This window comes from Schistocerca nitens, chromosome 6 (assembly GCF_023898315.1).
Source record: "Schistocerca nitens isolate TAMUIC-IGC-003100 chromosome 6, iqSchNite1.1, whole genome shotgun sequence".
NCBI lineage: Eukaryota > Metazoa > Arthropoda > Insecta > Orthoptera > Acrididae > Schistocerca > Schistocerca nitens.
In genome coordinates this window covers 37876365-37894517 of record NC_064619.1, presented here as the reverse complement: position 1 = coordinate 37894517, position 18153 = coordinate 37876365, and the positions used below count along the sequence as shown (strand labels likewise).

At 39.2% G+C, this 18153-nt stretch overlaps 1 protein-coding gene across 2 annotated transcripts in view; it reads left to right on the top strand.

The window, feature by feature from the left end:
- Positions 1 to 18153, top strand: part of LOC126262387 (S1 RNA-binding domain-containing protein 1) — a 217615-nt gene that overhangs the window by 129672 nt on the left and 69790 nt on the right. For both annotated transcript variants that reach the window (XM_049958987.1, XM_049958988.1), the window contains 3 exons: positions 2877 to 3057; positions 3193 to 3336; positions 3439 to 3586. In XM_049958987.1, coding sequence (XP_049814944.1) covers positions 2877 to 3057; positions 3193 to 3336; positions 3439 to 3586 — 473 coding nt within the window. The remainder of the gene's footprint in view (positions 1 to 2876; positions 3058 to 3192; positions 3337 to 3438; positions 3587 to 18153) is intronic.

Sequence of the window (18153 nt, the reverse complement as noted above, 5' to 3'; positions counted from 1 at the left end):
GGAATTCTACATTTGCCTTGGTGACCAGTTTGAAGCCTGAGGAAAAGTGTATATTCTTTAAGTCTGTAAGAAAATGTTTCTTATCATCATGTGATTACATGATACACAAATTTCCATTCAAAGATGAAGTTTTAATGCATGCAGAAGTTGCAAATATTACTACAATTGGCAAAGTATTTTCCAGCCTTAGATTTTTCATAAACAGATTTCCTAATATTCTGACTAGCGAAAGTGAACACTTAGATACAGAAGTTGATATTCTTCACTCTCTGTTCTGTAAGTTTCAGCTGGAAGAAACCAACTTGGCAGCAGAGGGAATTGATGTTCAGTGGGCATTGGTAGGTCAGATGAAATCGGCTGATGGGGTTCTTCAGTATAATAAACTTGCAAAGGTGATGCTGGCTATTTTGTCAATTCCACATAGTAATGCGGAATGTGAGAGAATTTTTAGTACAGTTACAAAGACCGAAACTCAGTTCAGGTCCGTGCTTTCAGAAACGTTTTTGGGAGAAATTTTTAATTTTAAAATCAGTTCAAAAAGGCAAGTGCTTTGAACAGAAATTTAGTTCAGAGTTTTTGAAGAAGGCTAAGTCAGCTATGGGTGTGCTGAATAAGTAACTACCGTAATCGGACAAATTCAGAGTGATAAACTATTCAGATTATTTGCTAAGCCTAACATGTACATCTGGTATAAAATTGATTTAAATTTGGGAAAGATGTCTTACGGATATAAGATGCCATGCAAATATGGGTTGCATTATGAAATGAACGTGTGATCATTTAACAGTGATTTATTCATGCAAAAACTGTGCTAATGTCAAAACAGAAATCTAATAGAGGGTAATTTGTTTCCTCGGATCGTAATTTTGTTGTAGTTCACTCAAGAGTGCTTCACTTGAATGTGTGTGAATCCAAAGAAACCTGCAGAGCTCATCATTTATGTTGTTCAGTATGTAGAATGGTAAATTATATAGTCTGAAGGCTCAGGAATGTCCATTATTTAGTATTTACATGTAAATAATAAAGCAAATGTAATTGAGTTGTTGCAGGTATTGAATTATTGCAACTTTAATCATCAGGGATGTGTTGTAATTCACAATAGGACACCGCTAAAATTCCCCTGATTTCTCACTTTTGAAAGTTGGCATGTCTGAGGTTGCAGTAGGTACTGGGAGATGAAGACGCTTTCACAGGCTAGAGTAGCATGGAGAGCTGCATCAAACTAGTCTTTGGACTGAAGACCACAACAACAACAACATGTATCGAAGGTTTTCCATACAAGAAAACAGTAGACTATTCGCAACTTTTCTTGAACAAATGCCAGACAGAATAATGTATCGAGATCAGTAGAATGGCCACAACTATTAGGTATGTATTAGGTATAGGTATGTGCTGGACAGAAATGTATAAAATACGATGACGCAGACATTCGTGCTACATAGGAAAGTACAACTACTCAGTAACTCAATTCAGCCGAGTCGATTGATGAGAGAAATGAACAAATAGCAGGCAGGCTGAATGGCGGGGGTGGCAATGCGGGTGGCCTAACAGGACGGGGGGGGGGGGGGGGGGGGGCTGCACGTCCCCCCCTATGTATTTGCCACTGTGCTCCATCTAGTATTTCAAGGGACAGTCATAAAGTTTTAATTATCACATTGGAAAATTGGCACAGTCCAGTCATAAAAATGTGTATGAATCAAGAGGTAGTCATTAATCTCTTAGATTTTCTTGGGATGTATGATTGATGGTGTACCTATGGGTGTACAGCCAAGTTATAGTTTTTTTTTAATGCACAATGTATTTCAGCAACTGACTCAGTCATCGTCTTCGTGTACTGTGAGTTTTGCTGTTATGTGTACTTGGTGCCTGGCATCTGACCATACTGGTTGGAGTTCGGGTAGCTTAAGTAGGCATAACAACACTGTTCACAGCACCTGAAGATGTTGACTAGGTCGGTCATCGAAATATTGTGCTTAAGCGGAAATGATAACATAGCTGTATACCCAGGAGTACACAGGTAGCTGAGAAGGATTATCACCTCAAAAAATAGTTACCTAATTAAATTTTTGTTTATGTACAGAGACTTGTGTGTAGTCCACCACAGCCCCTTAGCATGCCTCTAGAGCGAACCAAAACAAAAAAGCACAGCCCATCTCCAGTTTATCAACGTGCTGTGCCATTTTGTTTTGACTTCTCTAGCATCATGCTAAGGGGCTGTGGTATGGGAATTTCAATGTGTGCGAGGACTGCAGACATGTACATGCAAGCAAACATTACTTAACTTTCATTTTTTAAGATGGAATTAAAACTTTGACTGCCCACTCATGAAGTACTTCTGTTATTAATTTGTGGCAGTGATATTTGAATTAACTCAAATATGCACTCCTGTTTACTGTTAAATTACGCTTTTTACAAGAGGATGCTAAGAAACTCTTTAGTAACATAATGAAATATACGACTGCTGATGTAGTTGTTGAGCTCTTCAATCTGTACACCGGTTTGATACAGCTGTCCACACTAGTGTACCCTGGGCAAACTTCTTTATTTCTGCATCACTACTGCAGTATAAATCCATTTGAACATGTTTACAGTACTGAATACATGTTCTGTCTGTACAACTATAGCACTCACACTTATCAAATTGTTGATTTCTTGATGCCTCAGGCTGTGTCCTTATCAATTGATCACTCCTCTTAGTCGAGATGAGAGCCGATAAAACAGATGAAAGATTCTTTCGTAGATTTAAGGAAATAAATTGCAAGTTATGTTACAAGGCATTTTTGCAACCTTTGTGAAACAGAACATGTTTTTTAACTATATATTACAGCAATGCACTTTTGAATTGAGGTGAATGTGTTTTCTTCTTTTAATTTCAGGTTTTGGCTATTTTCCGTGGGGAGAATCTAAAGGCATTGTCAGTGAAGCTCAACTTTCCCAAATTTGCATTCGACCGCATATTCTCATTCTGCCACAGACGTTGGCTGTCGAAAGGAAGATTCTACGAGTTTCGTTCTACTTTATTCCAGCAGAGCTGTCAAGATGCATACAGCCGACTCAGTAAGCTAGTTTCACTTTCACTATACATACGAGGCACAGTGTAGGCAAAAGAAGTGAGTCATGCCTGAAATGTAGTCACGTAACTTGAAATTTCTGTACTGAGCCACATGTGATATGTCTTCATTTTCTTTCCAGTTGAGCCTTTAATAGCACGTCAAGTTAGATCAGAGTTACTACAAATAGCAGTGTGTGCTGCCATTGAAGTTTTTGCATCAAATTTGAAAGCACTTCTTCTTGCTCCGCCGTTACGAGGAAAATCTATTCTAGGAATTGATCCTGGTAAAATTTAATTTGAACACATTAAATAGACTAAAGAGTGACTTTTTACTTACTATTTTTTGCTGGGGCTATTAAGATCATAATGGATACAAATTTGTGCAGGTTTTCGTAACGGATGTAAGCTGGCAGTTATTTCAGCTACTGGTGAAGTACTTCGCACTGATGTTATTTACCCACATACATCAAAATACCAAGTACCAGATGATGACCCAGATGCACTGAAACTGAAAGACATTATTACAGGATCACAGTGAGTGCTAATCATTATTATGAAGCATGCAGCGAATGTAATTTTATTGCCAGAAAATGGAATGGCTGGTCTTAATGTTATTTATATAAATCTGTTTTCCTTTTCTGTCTCATACTCCCACAGGTTATCGTTGTGCTTGATTGTGGATTCATACAAGCTTCAGTGAAATCATGTGTAATTCAGAACTGGACTCCTCGGTTTTCTTTCTTTATATAGTGCGAGGTTTTCTTTAGTTATACAGTAAGACCATAATAATCCAGCACTGGATAATCCAGCAGACTCGATAATAAGGCACACACCGGAAATTTTCTTGTATTTTTAACTCAGTGCAGTTGGCAGTACAGATGGATGCCTTTGAAAAACATCAGAACTGTTCAGTACCACCCCTCCTCAGTGACAATTGTCTGCCTCTTTGAGCAATTATATTCTTGCCAAGATAAGCCAGTTGTGTTGTTAGCTTTATGTTAATATCAACAGTTCCTTGTTCACTAGATGTAAATTTACAGTACTTACATTTGCATCTGTGCTGTGGGGTTTTATGTAATAGTTACTTAATAAAGTCATTGTATTGTATCACTATTCAACTACTTCTGTGACTGTCAGATAGACTACCACACAGTAAAAAGTGTGTATGTACAGTGCATATGTTTTCCAAATAGACCAAAAACAGCAAAAACACAAACATGTGACATTGGCAATCCAACAGATTGTTGACATTAAAAAATTGGAAAAAGATGAAAACCAGAACAATCTTCATTTATATACCATATTAAAAAAAAAAAAAAAAAAAAAAAAAGCTACGTTTAGAAAAAATTGTTTCACAGCTGTTTCAGTTCAAACTTTAAATGTTAGACAAACTGTTAAAAAAAGAAGCAAGTTATAAACTGTAGATGTTATGTGTAAGTGGTTCAGTGCTAGGAGGGGAGAGTAAAAGCCAATAATGGGGTATAAATCAATTTAAAAGGCCAAATGTTTTCAGAAGAAACTGGATCTGCCCTTATATCAAGTTGTTTCTTCCTCGAGGGGGTGACTTCAAAATTCATCGTGACTTCCGTCACATAGATGTTTCTGCTGGAATAAAATCCATTGTCATTGATGAAGCTGCTGCCAGTGAGTATAGAACTTCATTTCAGAAGATTGTTGATGAACATAGGTTGACACCATACAGAATTTATGACGCTGATAGACTGGCCTGTTATGGCAGTATTTGCCAAATTCAACCCTAGCTGAAGCTAAGGAGTCCAGCGCAAAGGTTTCGAAAAAGAGTAAAGCAGAATAACTGTCTTCATATGTGGAAATGCTTCAGGTGATCGTAAATTTCTTTGCTTGTGATTGGGAGCTATCAGAAGCATTGACCTCTAAAAATCGTTGTACATTTGCCAGTTAATTGTGGCACACAGGCTAATGCCTACCTGAGTTTTTCAGACTGGTTCTTTCACGATTTTGTTCTGGGTGTGAAAGTAAATTTTTGGAAAAAAAGGGGGGGTGGGCTACCAACAAATTCTAAGGCGGTTCTCATCCTTGAAAATTGCCAAGGTCGCCCTCCAGAACCTGAGCTTGTGTTGGGTCAAGGGGTCATACAAACTTTCAAGTGCAAGTACAGAGGAATGTTTGTGCAAAAACTGTGAAGCTGATATTGCAGCATCCAAGAGTTACAACACAATTGTAACATTAAAGACACTATTTTCACATTTGCAGTTGGTTGAACCTCTGTGAAAAATAGAACATTGCAAAGGGCTGAAGAAAATGATGGCCTTAACCAGACGAAAAACCCAAGATGAAAAGCAATGCACATTATGATGAGTCAATATCTCATCACTCTGAAATAGTACAAATGATAAAGTCTGCATCCACTGATTAACTGAGTGTTTTCAACAGAAGTAGTTTACAAATGTAGCAACATTGACAGAAATTTAGCTGTTGAAGAAGGGTTGACTGATGAAGTGATATTACAAGGTGTTTGCAACTCACCGGAGGCTGCAGAATCTGAGTATGATGAAGAATAAACTCTTATAACTCACATCTCTTAGGCTGAGGCTAATGAAGTCTTAAAAATTGTATGAAATTTGCCAAGATCACCCAACAATACAACACTTGTGATGTTATGAATCTGCGCACAATACGAAATAATTTCTTTCAAAAAAGAACTCAATCCAAGAAACAGGTTGGCATTTTTGCAATGCTCTAGTGAGCCCAAAAGGAAATTTCAGCTAAACCATTAGTGGTAGATACCAGTCTGGCATATTCCAAGCCCATGACATAATCAAATATTCCTAAAGACAGTGATACCAATTAAACTGCACCAAATTAACAATTTTTATTAACTAGCTTAATCCTGGTCTTTTCAAATCAGTGATTCTTATTTTATTTTATAACTGTAGTACAAAAAATTATTTATGTATATATTGAACTTTTCCGACACTTTGAGCATTAAACTGATTTAATAGAGCAGAGTTAATTTGGAGTTGGAACGGCTGCTTGGGTCAGGTGCGGGGGCTCATATTGGTGTGGTTCCTGTTGATTATCTCAGTAGGTGGGGCTATACCAGGCACGGCCTACATCTCAACAGGAAAGGGAAGGGGAAACTGGCTGGGGTAATAGCAGGAAATTTAAGGGGGGGGGGGGGGAGGCACTGCCATGAATGGTAAAATACCAGTGGTTACAGGTGTTGGAGCAGCACCTTTTTTAGGATAGGTAAGACAGAAAGATGTCAAGTTCTACGAGAGGTCATGATTGAAACAAATCTTCAGTTTAGGAAAGAAATTAAACAGCACAATTCTAGCACATTGGATCACCAATCACAGCTATCAATTATAAATTTTCACCAATCACCAGAAATTTTATCTCCACCATGTTGTATCTCAGTCCTAGGTAATTGCATTGATGAATTAAAGTCACCCAACCCAGTTGACATAATCTGCCTCTCTGAACACCATGTGACCACTGGTATAGGAACTAGGCCTAAGCACAATGAGAAACTCAGACAGGAGAGTACTGCAAATGTTAGAATAAGGAAAGGTTCTCATAAAAGTATAATTAAAAATAATGTAAGTATATTTCATCAAAATATTGGGAGTTTAAAGAATAAAGTAGATGAGCTTCTGGTTTGTTTAGAAGATTTAGAAGCTGAGAATTAAATAGATATACTATGCCTGTCTGAGCATCACATTGTTACTGATATGGATAAGGTAAATGTAAGTGGATATAAGCTCTCTGCACATGTAATGAGAGGAAATATGGAGAAAGGAGGAGTTGCCATATACGTCAAAAGTTATCATTGTGCAAAAAGTATAGAAACAAAAAAGTTTTGTGTAGAGAAACATATAGAAGCATGTGCCTGTGAGCTTAAATTAAATAAAGGCACATTTATAATTGTAACTGTATATAGGTCCCTATCAGGAAATTTTCATCTATTTCTGAAAAGTTTGGACTCCTTGTTGTGCTATCTGTCAGACAGGGGAAGCATATTATTATTTGTGGGGACTTCAATGTAGATTCTCTGAAAGAGGGTAATAGGAAAAATGACCTTGAAGTATTACTCGGTTCTTTCAATTTGACACCCGTTATTGATTTTCTTACTCGGGTGGTAAAGGATAGCAGCTCACTGATAGATAACTTCTTTATACACCAAGATAAGTTTAACCAGATAAATGCTCAGCCTGTTGATAATGGTCTTTCTGATCATGGTGCACAGCTAGTTACAATATATGACATAGCTCCATTCAGCAATACTAAACAGTCCTCCAAAGTAGTACGTTCAGTCAACGATTTAACAATTGCAAATTTCAGGGGAAGCCTACAGCAGTTAGACTGGGATGAGGTGTACCGTGAACCTGATGCCTATTTAAAATATAATTTATTTCATGACATTTTTGTAAATGCATTTGAAAACTGCTTCCCCAAGAAAATAGTTAAATATACTCGTAAGAAACCTTGTAACAAACCATGGCTTACTAAGGGTATAAAAATATCTTGTAACCGGAAAAGGGAAATGTATCTGACAGCAAGAAAGAGTAGTGACCCAGAAACTATCAAACATTATAAAAACTACTGTGTTATATTAAGAAAAGTTATTAAAAAATCGAGAAGTATGTGTAGCATGTCTGAAATCAGCAACTCTGATAATAAAATTAAAACAATTTGGAGTATTATTAAAAGAGAAACTGGTCAACCAAGAGCAGAGGAAGACAGTATTACCATAAAATTGAATGAAAACTTTACGAACAAAAAGTCAGAAGTTGAAAATATTTTTAATAATCATTTTCTAAATGTTGTGGATATAGTAGAATCCAGGTGTTCATTAGAAGATGCTAGGCTGTTAATGGAAGAGGCCATACCTATGCAATTTGATACAATTGAAATCTCACCCACTTCTCCCTCTGAAATTAGGAAAATAATGAACTTACTTAAAAGCAAAAACTCACATGGAATTGATGGCATTTCCAGCAAAATACTAAAAGCTTGTTCTCAACAGATAAGTAAGATCCTCAGCCACCTGTGTAATAGCTCTCTGGAACAGGGCATTTTCCCTGATAGACCTGAAATATGCTATTGTTATACCTTTGCATAAAAAGGGGGATAGATCTGATGTCAACAATTACCGTCCAATCTCCCTTCTAACAGCTTTATCCAATATTTTTGAGAAAGTAATGTATTCAAGAGTAGCTTCACATATCTGTAAAAATGAAGTACTAACAAAATGTCAGTTTGGTTTCCAGAAAGGTTTTTCAACAGAAAATGCCATATATGCTTTCACCAGTCAAATTTTGAATGGTCTGAATAACCGAACACCACCCATTGGGATTTTTTGTGATCTCTCAAAGGCTTTTGATTGTGTAAATCATGAAATTCTGCTAGACAAGCTCAAGTATTGTGGCATGAGTGGGACAGTGCACAGATGGTTTAATTCGTACCTAACTGGAAGAGTGCAGAAAGTTGAAATAAGTAGTTCTCGTAACATGCAAAGATCAGCACATTCCTCAAACTGGGGAACTATCAAGAATGGGGTTGCACAAGGGTCAGTCTTGGGTCCTTTGTTGTTCTTATTATATATTAATGACTTGCCATTCTATATTCATGAAGAGGCAAAGTTAGTTCTCTTTGCTGATGATACAAGTATAGTAATCACACCTGACAAACAAGAATTACCTGATGAAATTGTCAATACTGTCTTTCAGAAAATTACTAAGTGGTTCCTTGTAAACGGACTCTCATTGAATTTTGATAAGACACAGTACATACAGTTCCGTACAGTGAATGGTATGACGCCATTAATAAATATAGACCTTAATCAGAAGCATATAGCTAAGGTAGAATATTCCAAATTTTTAGGTGTGTCCATTGATGAGAGATTAAATTGGAAGCAACACATTGATGATCTGCTGAAACGTTTGAGTTCAGCTACTTATGCAATAAGGGTCATTGCAAATTTTGGTGATAAACGTCTTAGTAAATTAGCTTACTACGCCTATTTTCACTCATTGCTTTCATATGGCATCATATTTTGGGGTAATTCATCACTGAGGAATAAAGTATTTATTGCACAAAAGTGTGTAATCAGAATAATAGCTGGAGTCCACCCAAGATCATCCTGCAGACATTTATTTAAGGATCTAGGGATATTCACAGTAGCTTCTCAGTATGTATACTCTCTTATGAAATTTGTTATTAACAACCAAACCCAATTCAAAAGTAATAGCAGTGTGCATAACTACAATACTAGATTAAATCTAACTTTGGCACAGAAAGGGGTGAATTATACTGGCACTAAAGTCTTTGGTCACTTACCAAATAGTATCAAAAGTCTGACAGATAACCAAGTATTTAAGAATAAATTAAAAGAATTTCTGAATGACAACTCCTTCTACTCCATAGAGGAATTTTTAGATATAAATTAAGAAAAAAAATATTAAAAAAAATAAAAAAATAAAAATAAAAAATAAAGAAAAACACAAAAACTCAAAAAAATAAAGTTGTTATATTAACTTAAGTATGTTGTTAAATTAACCTAATTATGTCATGTATTGGAAAATTCGACTCGTTCAACATCATTACGAAATATCGTATTCATGATCCATGGAACTAGTATTAATCTAATCTAATCTAATCTAACAGTATTCAACTTTGACTTCAGTTTTGTTTTTGCAGAAAAGTAATCCAGTCTTTTAATTTTTCATACTACAATCTCTTCTGTTGTGTTTAATCAATAAATTAGTTGTTTTTGTACACTAAAACTGTAGGGTTTGTTTCTATACCTTAAAAAAGCAGGTTTTTAAAAATCGGTCTTGATAATATGCCAACAGATCTCTGAGCATGCCAAATAATCAATGTCGTAGTGTAGTATGTTAGTCGTTAACTTTGATGCCAGACGTAAACTCTAGCCCACCTCCAGTTCTATAGATAAGTTGAAATGCAGATGCACTGTGTTTCATAGGTGGCAGGAAGCTGTTTTGTAATGACATTATTTTATCCATAACAGTTTGAGAGCACCGTAGCTGTTTTCATAAATATCATTCGAGGAAGAAATTGCTACCAGATTTACATTTTGATGAATGCCTTATTTCTTTTAGTGATGTTTGTTGTGTAATGTAATTTGAGACAGTGCTCACTGAAATTTCATTGTTAATGTCATGCTCTCAGAACATTCATTTCAATTTATAATTTTCTACCTTTAAGTAAAATATCAGTACAGTAATATATCAGGAAACTGAAGAATCATATTGTGTACAGAAAAGTTATTGTGTTGAAGACACATGCAAATCTATTTAATCCCATCAGTTGGGGCTGCACTAATATGGTGCCATATATATATTATGGAACATATTGTATCAAAATATCAAAAGGTATATTCTCTGGAAGACACCATAAAATTACAGAGACAGCTAGCCAGTGTTCACCTTCAGGTGGAAAAATACCCGTGCTTCTGATATAAATAGTTAAAAGTGGTGCAATGGAGGGAGGGGGGGGGGGGTAATAAAAATTATAACTTCAGAAATTATTAGTTCCTTCCTCAGGAAGGACGGGGGGATAATTTGTGGAAGATTATGAAGGAATATGGATCACTCAGATACCAAGATAGAGGGAACCACTTGGTGTAAGGACAAGTGGTGCATCCAACTTCAGATAGTGGCTAATGTTGGCATAAATGATGCTTCCTCTCTGGGTTATGAGGCTAACCTTGGTTCCTTTAGACAGTTGGCTGGATGGTGAAGACATCACACACAGAATGCATGCACATTTCACCATTTGTAGCGTCAACCCAGAGTCGATAATGGTCTTATGGTTTGAAGTTGAGTTGAAGGTGAAAACCAGAAGCTCGGACAACTCTGCGACAATCTCAAATGTGAATTTCTCCATCTCAGCTACCAGTGGAGAATTGCTAGGCCGTTGATATATCATAAGTGCAGTGAACAAAGGAAGTGGCTAATGGGATGCTGCAAACCATAGGCATTATTACGTTTGTCTGTAGAAATTACTTTCCTGTATATCCTGAGGGTAATGGGGAATATGTGATGTGAACGCAGGATTTTTGAGGGTTAGAGGAACACCTCCATAGGGACAGTGACAAAATACCTGCAGAAATCAAAGACAGACCAGCCCCATTGCTCCCAGAGGAGAACATTCAGCCTTTGACATAAGAAAAAAAAATTATGTGTTATTAGTAAACTGCAGCAGCATATATGGTAAGTCCCAGCATTGGTTTCACTTATTAGTGGTAATAATATCCACATAATATCAGAAACAGAAAATTGCCTGAAACAGGAATTGAACAGCAGCTATATTCTTATTTCAGACTGGAATATATATTACGAGAGTAGGCTACTTGGCAGTGACAGTGGCAGTGACAGTGGCAGTGACAGTGGCATATTTATTGTCACAAAGAACTCTGTTTTCTAGTGAGATTATTGTAGATTCTGAATGTGAAATAGTATGAGTAAAGGTAAACATCAAAGGTAGCTCAATCATGGTAATCGGATTGTTAATAGGCCACCTGTGTCAAGAGCTGTAGTGGCAGAGTGGTTTAGAGATAACTTGGAGAATATCTCATGGGAAGGGGAGACACACACAATTAGAAATGGTGTCATAATAAGGGATTTGTTTGAGATTATTTTGAATATTTTGTCTGAAAATTACTTCGAGCAGATAGTTAAAGAACCAATGTCTGAGGGCAATTTCTTGACCACCTAGTAACCAACAGCCTCAAACACTGAGGCAAAAATTGGTGATAGTATTGTGGCGACTCTTTCCGTTTGCCTCACTTGTAGCAGCAGATGATGGGCTGCACTGACTGAAAACTGGCAATCAGCAAAGCTCCTGCCACCACTTCTCCCCAGCATCCTCGCTGGTCACTTCCACTGCAGGTAGGCCTTTGACTGCTACACTTGCTGGGGGCCATGCACACCAAACTGCTGCTCACACAGTCTCTGTTTCTGCTTCTAGAGGCAACCTCTCCTGGTCATGCTCTCGGCAGCTCGTCTTGCGCAAATTCCCCACCCCCTGCCCCCACCCCCTTTGGGCTAACAGCAGGCTTTTGCACCTGCATCCAGTTTCAGTGTATTCCTGCACTCCAGTTAATGAGAGAAGTGCCACTGAGTCTTCCATGTCACCTCCCTGAGCTATGTTTCCTTGAGAGACTTCCTTGACTGCAGGTGTACAAAGTCTGTTGCAAAATGCCCAGGTCACCTGTCCCCCCCCCCCCCCCGACCTCCCCCCCCTACCTACCTCTTCATGGCTGCCCCTGCTGGGATCATCACCTGCATTATTGAGTGCAGTGTAGTTTACTTCAGTGCAGTGAAGTTCGGTAAGTGCCAGAAGTACTGGGCATGTTTATTACTGCTTCATCCCCAGCCATTTTGGTACCGCTTCACCACCAAGCACAGGACTGAAACGAGTTTTCTCTCCGACTATGCTGTCTTCCTTGACCACCTGATGAGTCCGTATTACTCTCAGACTTCCCTCCTTTTTCCCGTGGATGTGTAACACACGGGTTCGCTCCAGCGAAACCCTGTGTTAACATACCCCTTCCCAGGGCTTGTCTTCTCGTGCTGTCAGATGATGTCGAACAAAATACTGTAAACTGTATAATAGTTGTCTCTTGTTCAAAGACTGCCACAAATAAGCCCCCCCCCCTCCCCCCCTTGATTAAGAGGTTGTAACCCATTAAATTTTGATGTAGTAGTTAGCTTTTTGAAATAAATAGCTGACGAACCAGCTCACACACCTCTTTCAGAATGCTTCATTATTTATTGTTTGTCCTTACTAATTAGCTTGTCTTTATAAACATGTTGGCCCAAAGGTACATAGAAGGGAACCTTTAAATTGTTCTTTCACTGGTGACCCTGACATAATCCACATCCTCAGCCTCCAGCTAAGAAGCATACCTGGCTCCAATTGTAAAATCTGGTCTGACATTCTTGTGGATCCTTCACAACATGGCGATCCCAACAATTGTTCCGCCCCTTTTTCCCTCTCGCCTTCCAGAAACGGATTTTCTCACGTCCCTGGCCTCGCACATGCAGGTGCTCGTGCTTCTGCCACTCTTATGAAACAACGGTTTGTCTGGCCCGGTATCAAATGTTTGACTGCAGCAACTGTATACTGTGCCAGTGCACATTCACTCCCTCACAGCCACCATTCACCCCATACAACGTGGGTCACAGATGTACACCTCAACATTGTTGACAAGAGGATTATTGACTGATTTATTCATTGGCCAGAGGCCACTCCTGTCTCCGATATTTCAGACAAAACTGTGGGTGCAGGCTTCATTTGAATCTGGTTGTTCTGCTCTGGATGCCCCCACATCACTACAGATAGTGGATGTCAGTTCATCTACAGTCTATGACAGCTACCTGCGGCTCCAGTTTACACCATACCACCAGCTACCACCACACAGTTAATAGCATGGTGGAATGGTTCCACCACACACTTAAAACCACCCTTATGTGTTACTCCTCTGAATGGTCTGCTGCTCTACTCCTGGTATTTCTAGGCCTGTGGATCACACAGAAAACTGACCTGGCAACTTATGCCACTGAGCTGGTACACGGACATTTGCTCGACATTCCTGGTGATTTTTTGGAAACAATCAGATATGCTGACAGTATCATACCAGGTTTCATGCAGGAGCTCCAAGGCTTCATGGCCTAGCTGCAACCAACACTTCCACAACGTCGTGGTAAGCACTGTACCTTCATCCACTGTGACTTCACAGCATGCGCACATATCATTCTTCGATGGGGTGCATACCAGCCACCACTCCACCCATAGCATTCGGTCCCACAATTGGGATCACAACTCGAGGACAAGACGTTCTCCATTTGTCTGATCTGGGCCACAACAACTGTCTCCCTAAACAGGCTCAAACTGGCCTGTGTCCCGGAGCCACCTCCAGCCAACTAGCACAGCACAGCTGAGATGGAGCTGCCCCTGCCTGCACCGCCACAAACGACAAGACACAGTTCAACAGTGCCCCCTATGCTGTTCCCAGAGTGCCACTGCCTAATGCCGACGCCGTGTCCAACACCTAACAGCAAACGCTGCCCCTGGCCTGCCACCATCAGACTACATAACTGACACATCTCCCAGTCCCTAGGACCCCAATGTCGCCAATGCAAAGCCCTCCTTGCATCTTCTGGCTGATGCAGACACCTCTCTGCCCCACAGGCTCTTATCAGTCCTGACACGGTGCTGCCATCACCGCTGATAGCACCCGCTCCATTGGAGCAGTGACCCTATTTCACACGCTTCCAACACTGTGCACATTAGCTGCCCCTGCCCCTCCTCTCACTGGAAACAACATCACTCGCAGGAGTACAGCAGTGGCAACTTGCTCATGCGTCCCCAACAAGCATCCTTAATAGACTCCAAACACCCTTCTGTGCGGTTGGCATCAATATCTTCCTCTCGTAAGGGAGAACTGTGTGATGACTTTTTCCGTTCGCCTCCAGTTGTAGCAACAGACGACAAGCTGCACTGACTGAAAGCCAGTGATCAGTGAAGCTCCTGCCAATTGAGGTACCACTGCATCTTCTCAGCACCCTCGCTAGTCACTTCCTCTGCAGGTAGACCTTTGACTGCCACATTTTCTGGGGGCCTTAGGCACCAAACTGTCACTCACATAGTCTGCTTCCGCTTTTATGAGGCATTATCTCCTGGCCATGATCTCGGCAGCTTGTCTTGTGCAATCCCCTGTGGTTCGTGTCATTAACTGCTGCACATCGCTGGAGTGCATGATAGCAACACCTCTTCACCACCAAGCACGGCAGTGAAACAAGTGTTCTTTTTTTTTTTTTTTTTTTTTTTTTCCCCTCTCTGACTGTGCTGGCTTCCTTGACCACCTGATGAGTTCTTATTACTCTAAAACTTACCCCTTTTTTCTGGATGTATAATGTACGGGTGTCGGTCCGGCAAAATCCTGTGTTAACATCCCTCTTCCCAGAGTTTATCTTCTCATGCTGCCAGACGATGTCGAACAAAATACTGTAAACTGTGTAATAGTTGTACCTATTCGAAGACTGCCACAAGCTGTGGCCCTCCTTGATTAAGAGGTTGTAACACATTAAATTTTGATGTACTAGTTAGCTTTTTGAAATAAATATCTGACAAACCAGCTCACAAACCCCTTTCAGTACACCTCATTATTTATTGTTTGTCCATACTAATTAGCATACCTGTATAAACATGTTTGCCTTTAGAGCATAGAAGGGAACCTTTAAATTGTTGTTTTTTTTCACTGCTGACCACAACATGATCCACACCCCTCAAATCATTGAGTCTGGTCTCAATTTCCAGTGAAGGTGTATCTGTAAAAATTTGGAGTGATGTTCTCATGGTTCCTTTACAATCTGATAGTTCTAACAGTTACCCACGCCCCTTTCTCCCTCTCACATTCTGTGTATAGTTCTACATGTTCAAAGACACTTTCACAAGCAAGGACTCCCCTTGATTAAGAGATTATAACCCATTAAATTTTGTTGAAATAGTTAGCTTTTAGAAATAAATAACTCACAAACCAGCTCACACACCTCTTTCAGTACACCTCATTATTTTTGTTTGTCTTTTTTAATTAGCATGCCTCCATAAACGTGTTGGATCTTAGAAGCATAGAAGGCAAACTTTAAATCATTCCTCCAGTGTCAATGACTGCAGATATTATGGGAATGTTAAAAATGTAGAAAAATATTTTTGTTTAGCAAGTATGACACAAGACAAACTGCAAGACATCTGTGTAGCCAACATCAAGTATTTAGCTCTAAGGACAAATATGTGGAGCATAAATAGGTAAAACTCTAATGCATCGTACAATATGACTTTCATATATATGTGGAACAGGGTTGTGTGGGATGGAAAAGGCATACTATGATTCAGTATCTATGTTAGAAAATTACTGGGAAGGCAAAGAGAGTTTCATCTCTAATTTAAGAAGAGTCAAAGTCTGGTAGACAGGCAGAAGGAGAAAGACTCAAAAAATGTAGGAAGCATTCATTTAATTTAAGAGTAACATTTTATCAAACAATCGACTAACAATGCTAAGAACCTTAAGTCCTACGTACCGTCAGTAAGTGGATCAAAATCTATTAAATCACTCAGTGACCATACTGGCACTGAAAAAGATGATGAGAGAATGAACGCTGAAATACTGAATTTGGTCTTCCAAAATTGTTTCACTGTAGAAGACCATAATATGTTTCAGTCATTGCACAAATGCTGAAATGGCAGATATTGAGAGATGCGATCACTGATTAGAAAATCAACTAAAACTCCTCAACAGTGAAAAAACAGCTGGACTGGATGAGATACCTGTGAGGTTCTACAGAGTTTCTGCGAAAGAACTTCTCCCCTTTTAACATTAGTTTATCATAGATCCCTAGTGATTCGAAAAGATACAGCTCATTTTTGTTTTCAAGAAAGGCCATTATACAGATGGACATATTTATGGGCCTACCAGTATATGACTGATGCCAGCCTGTTGTAGAATTATGGAACAAGTCATTATGTTGTTCTGGGAGAATGAGAATCTCTTTAAAGAACATCATGGATTTCATAAAACTCCATTGACAAAGGCATTCAGTGTCATTTAGAGAACAAATTACAAGCTAACCAAGTATCTAACCAGACTTGTGATTGGACGCAGGACTTTCTTGTTGTTAAAAGCCAACGTATTTTTATTGGAACAAAAGCAACAAATGTTAAGGTAATTTAGTGAAAACCCCAGTGGATTGGTAGACAGCTCCTACTATTTACGATTTACATTAATGACCTAGTGGATACTTTTGGAGGCTCCTTGAGGCTATTCATGGAAGATGCTGTTTTGTGTAGGAAATTTGTGATGCAAGAAACTTAATGAAATGCAGGAAGGCCTGCAGAGGTTTGATGACTGGTGCAGGGTGTGAGGTAGTGGGCGGGTTGTGGCGCCCAGAAAATATTCTAAGTTCAGAGTTGGCGTGGCCACACAGGCAGCTCAGCAAGCCGGGGCCCAGCAGCAACCACGTGATGCCGACCGGTAGCTGAGCAAGCGGGGTAGCCCCAGCGCATGGTCCAGCTGACGTGTGGCTGGGAATTTCATGTTGATGCTGTGTCGATGAAGGAGACATGCCGGGAGTGCCAAAGATGGCGGACTTTGTGAAACCTACGGACTTTCACAGTTCGTATAGAAATTAATAGTAGCCATATGAATCATGATATTGCAAAAATAAACATGTAATTACCATTATTTGCACGATGAGTCTGATAGTTTAATCAGATTTTCAATATCTTTATTAGTTTAAAATTCAGTATCTGACGATAAATTATAAAAGTAACACCCAGCAACGAATTTCCAAAATCTAAACAGTTCATCCGATTTTGTTGACTGACGTCTCTTTAGAAAGCTATTAGTGTGAACCTAAATTGGTATAAATTACAGGCATTTAACTTGTAAAGTACATGAGTTATTGGAGGTCAAAGAGGCCATTACTATTGATCACGTCAGGCCATAAGTACTCTACTCCACAGTTACACGAAAAAACGGTACCGGCATCCAATATATACTATTCATGAAGAAATTGGTCAGTTATTTACTGTGTTTTAGAATGCACAGAGACATTAGACTACTGGCTTACTTCTGTTCTATTCCTTTGATATATGTTTATTGGACTTGTTCATGTATTTAATAATGTGTGTTAGAGCATGTTTATGGTCCAGCCATAGGAATATTTATTCAATTTCAAGTTATTTAAATGTAAATCCAGTATTTAGAATGTGTTTCATTATGTTTGTGAGTGTGCGTTGGCTTGAAAACATGGCGGTAGCACTCTAGCCAATCACAGTGCTCGTGAATGGGGAGACTGGATGGAAGTGGGAGAAGAGTACGGGAGAGGACAGGAGAGAGGTCTGGACAGTATTGCGCAATGGACGCAGAGTAGCGGGAAAGACTTGGAGAGTGGAGCAGTTTGCGAATGGTCGAGGGAGATAGAAATATTTCATAGTGCCAACTTGTGCACTTGTGAGATTTCCGTGGCTTCTGCAGTGAAGACGTAGTATGTGTTTAGAAGTGAATATCTCACGAGCTATGCTGTTGTTCATAA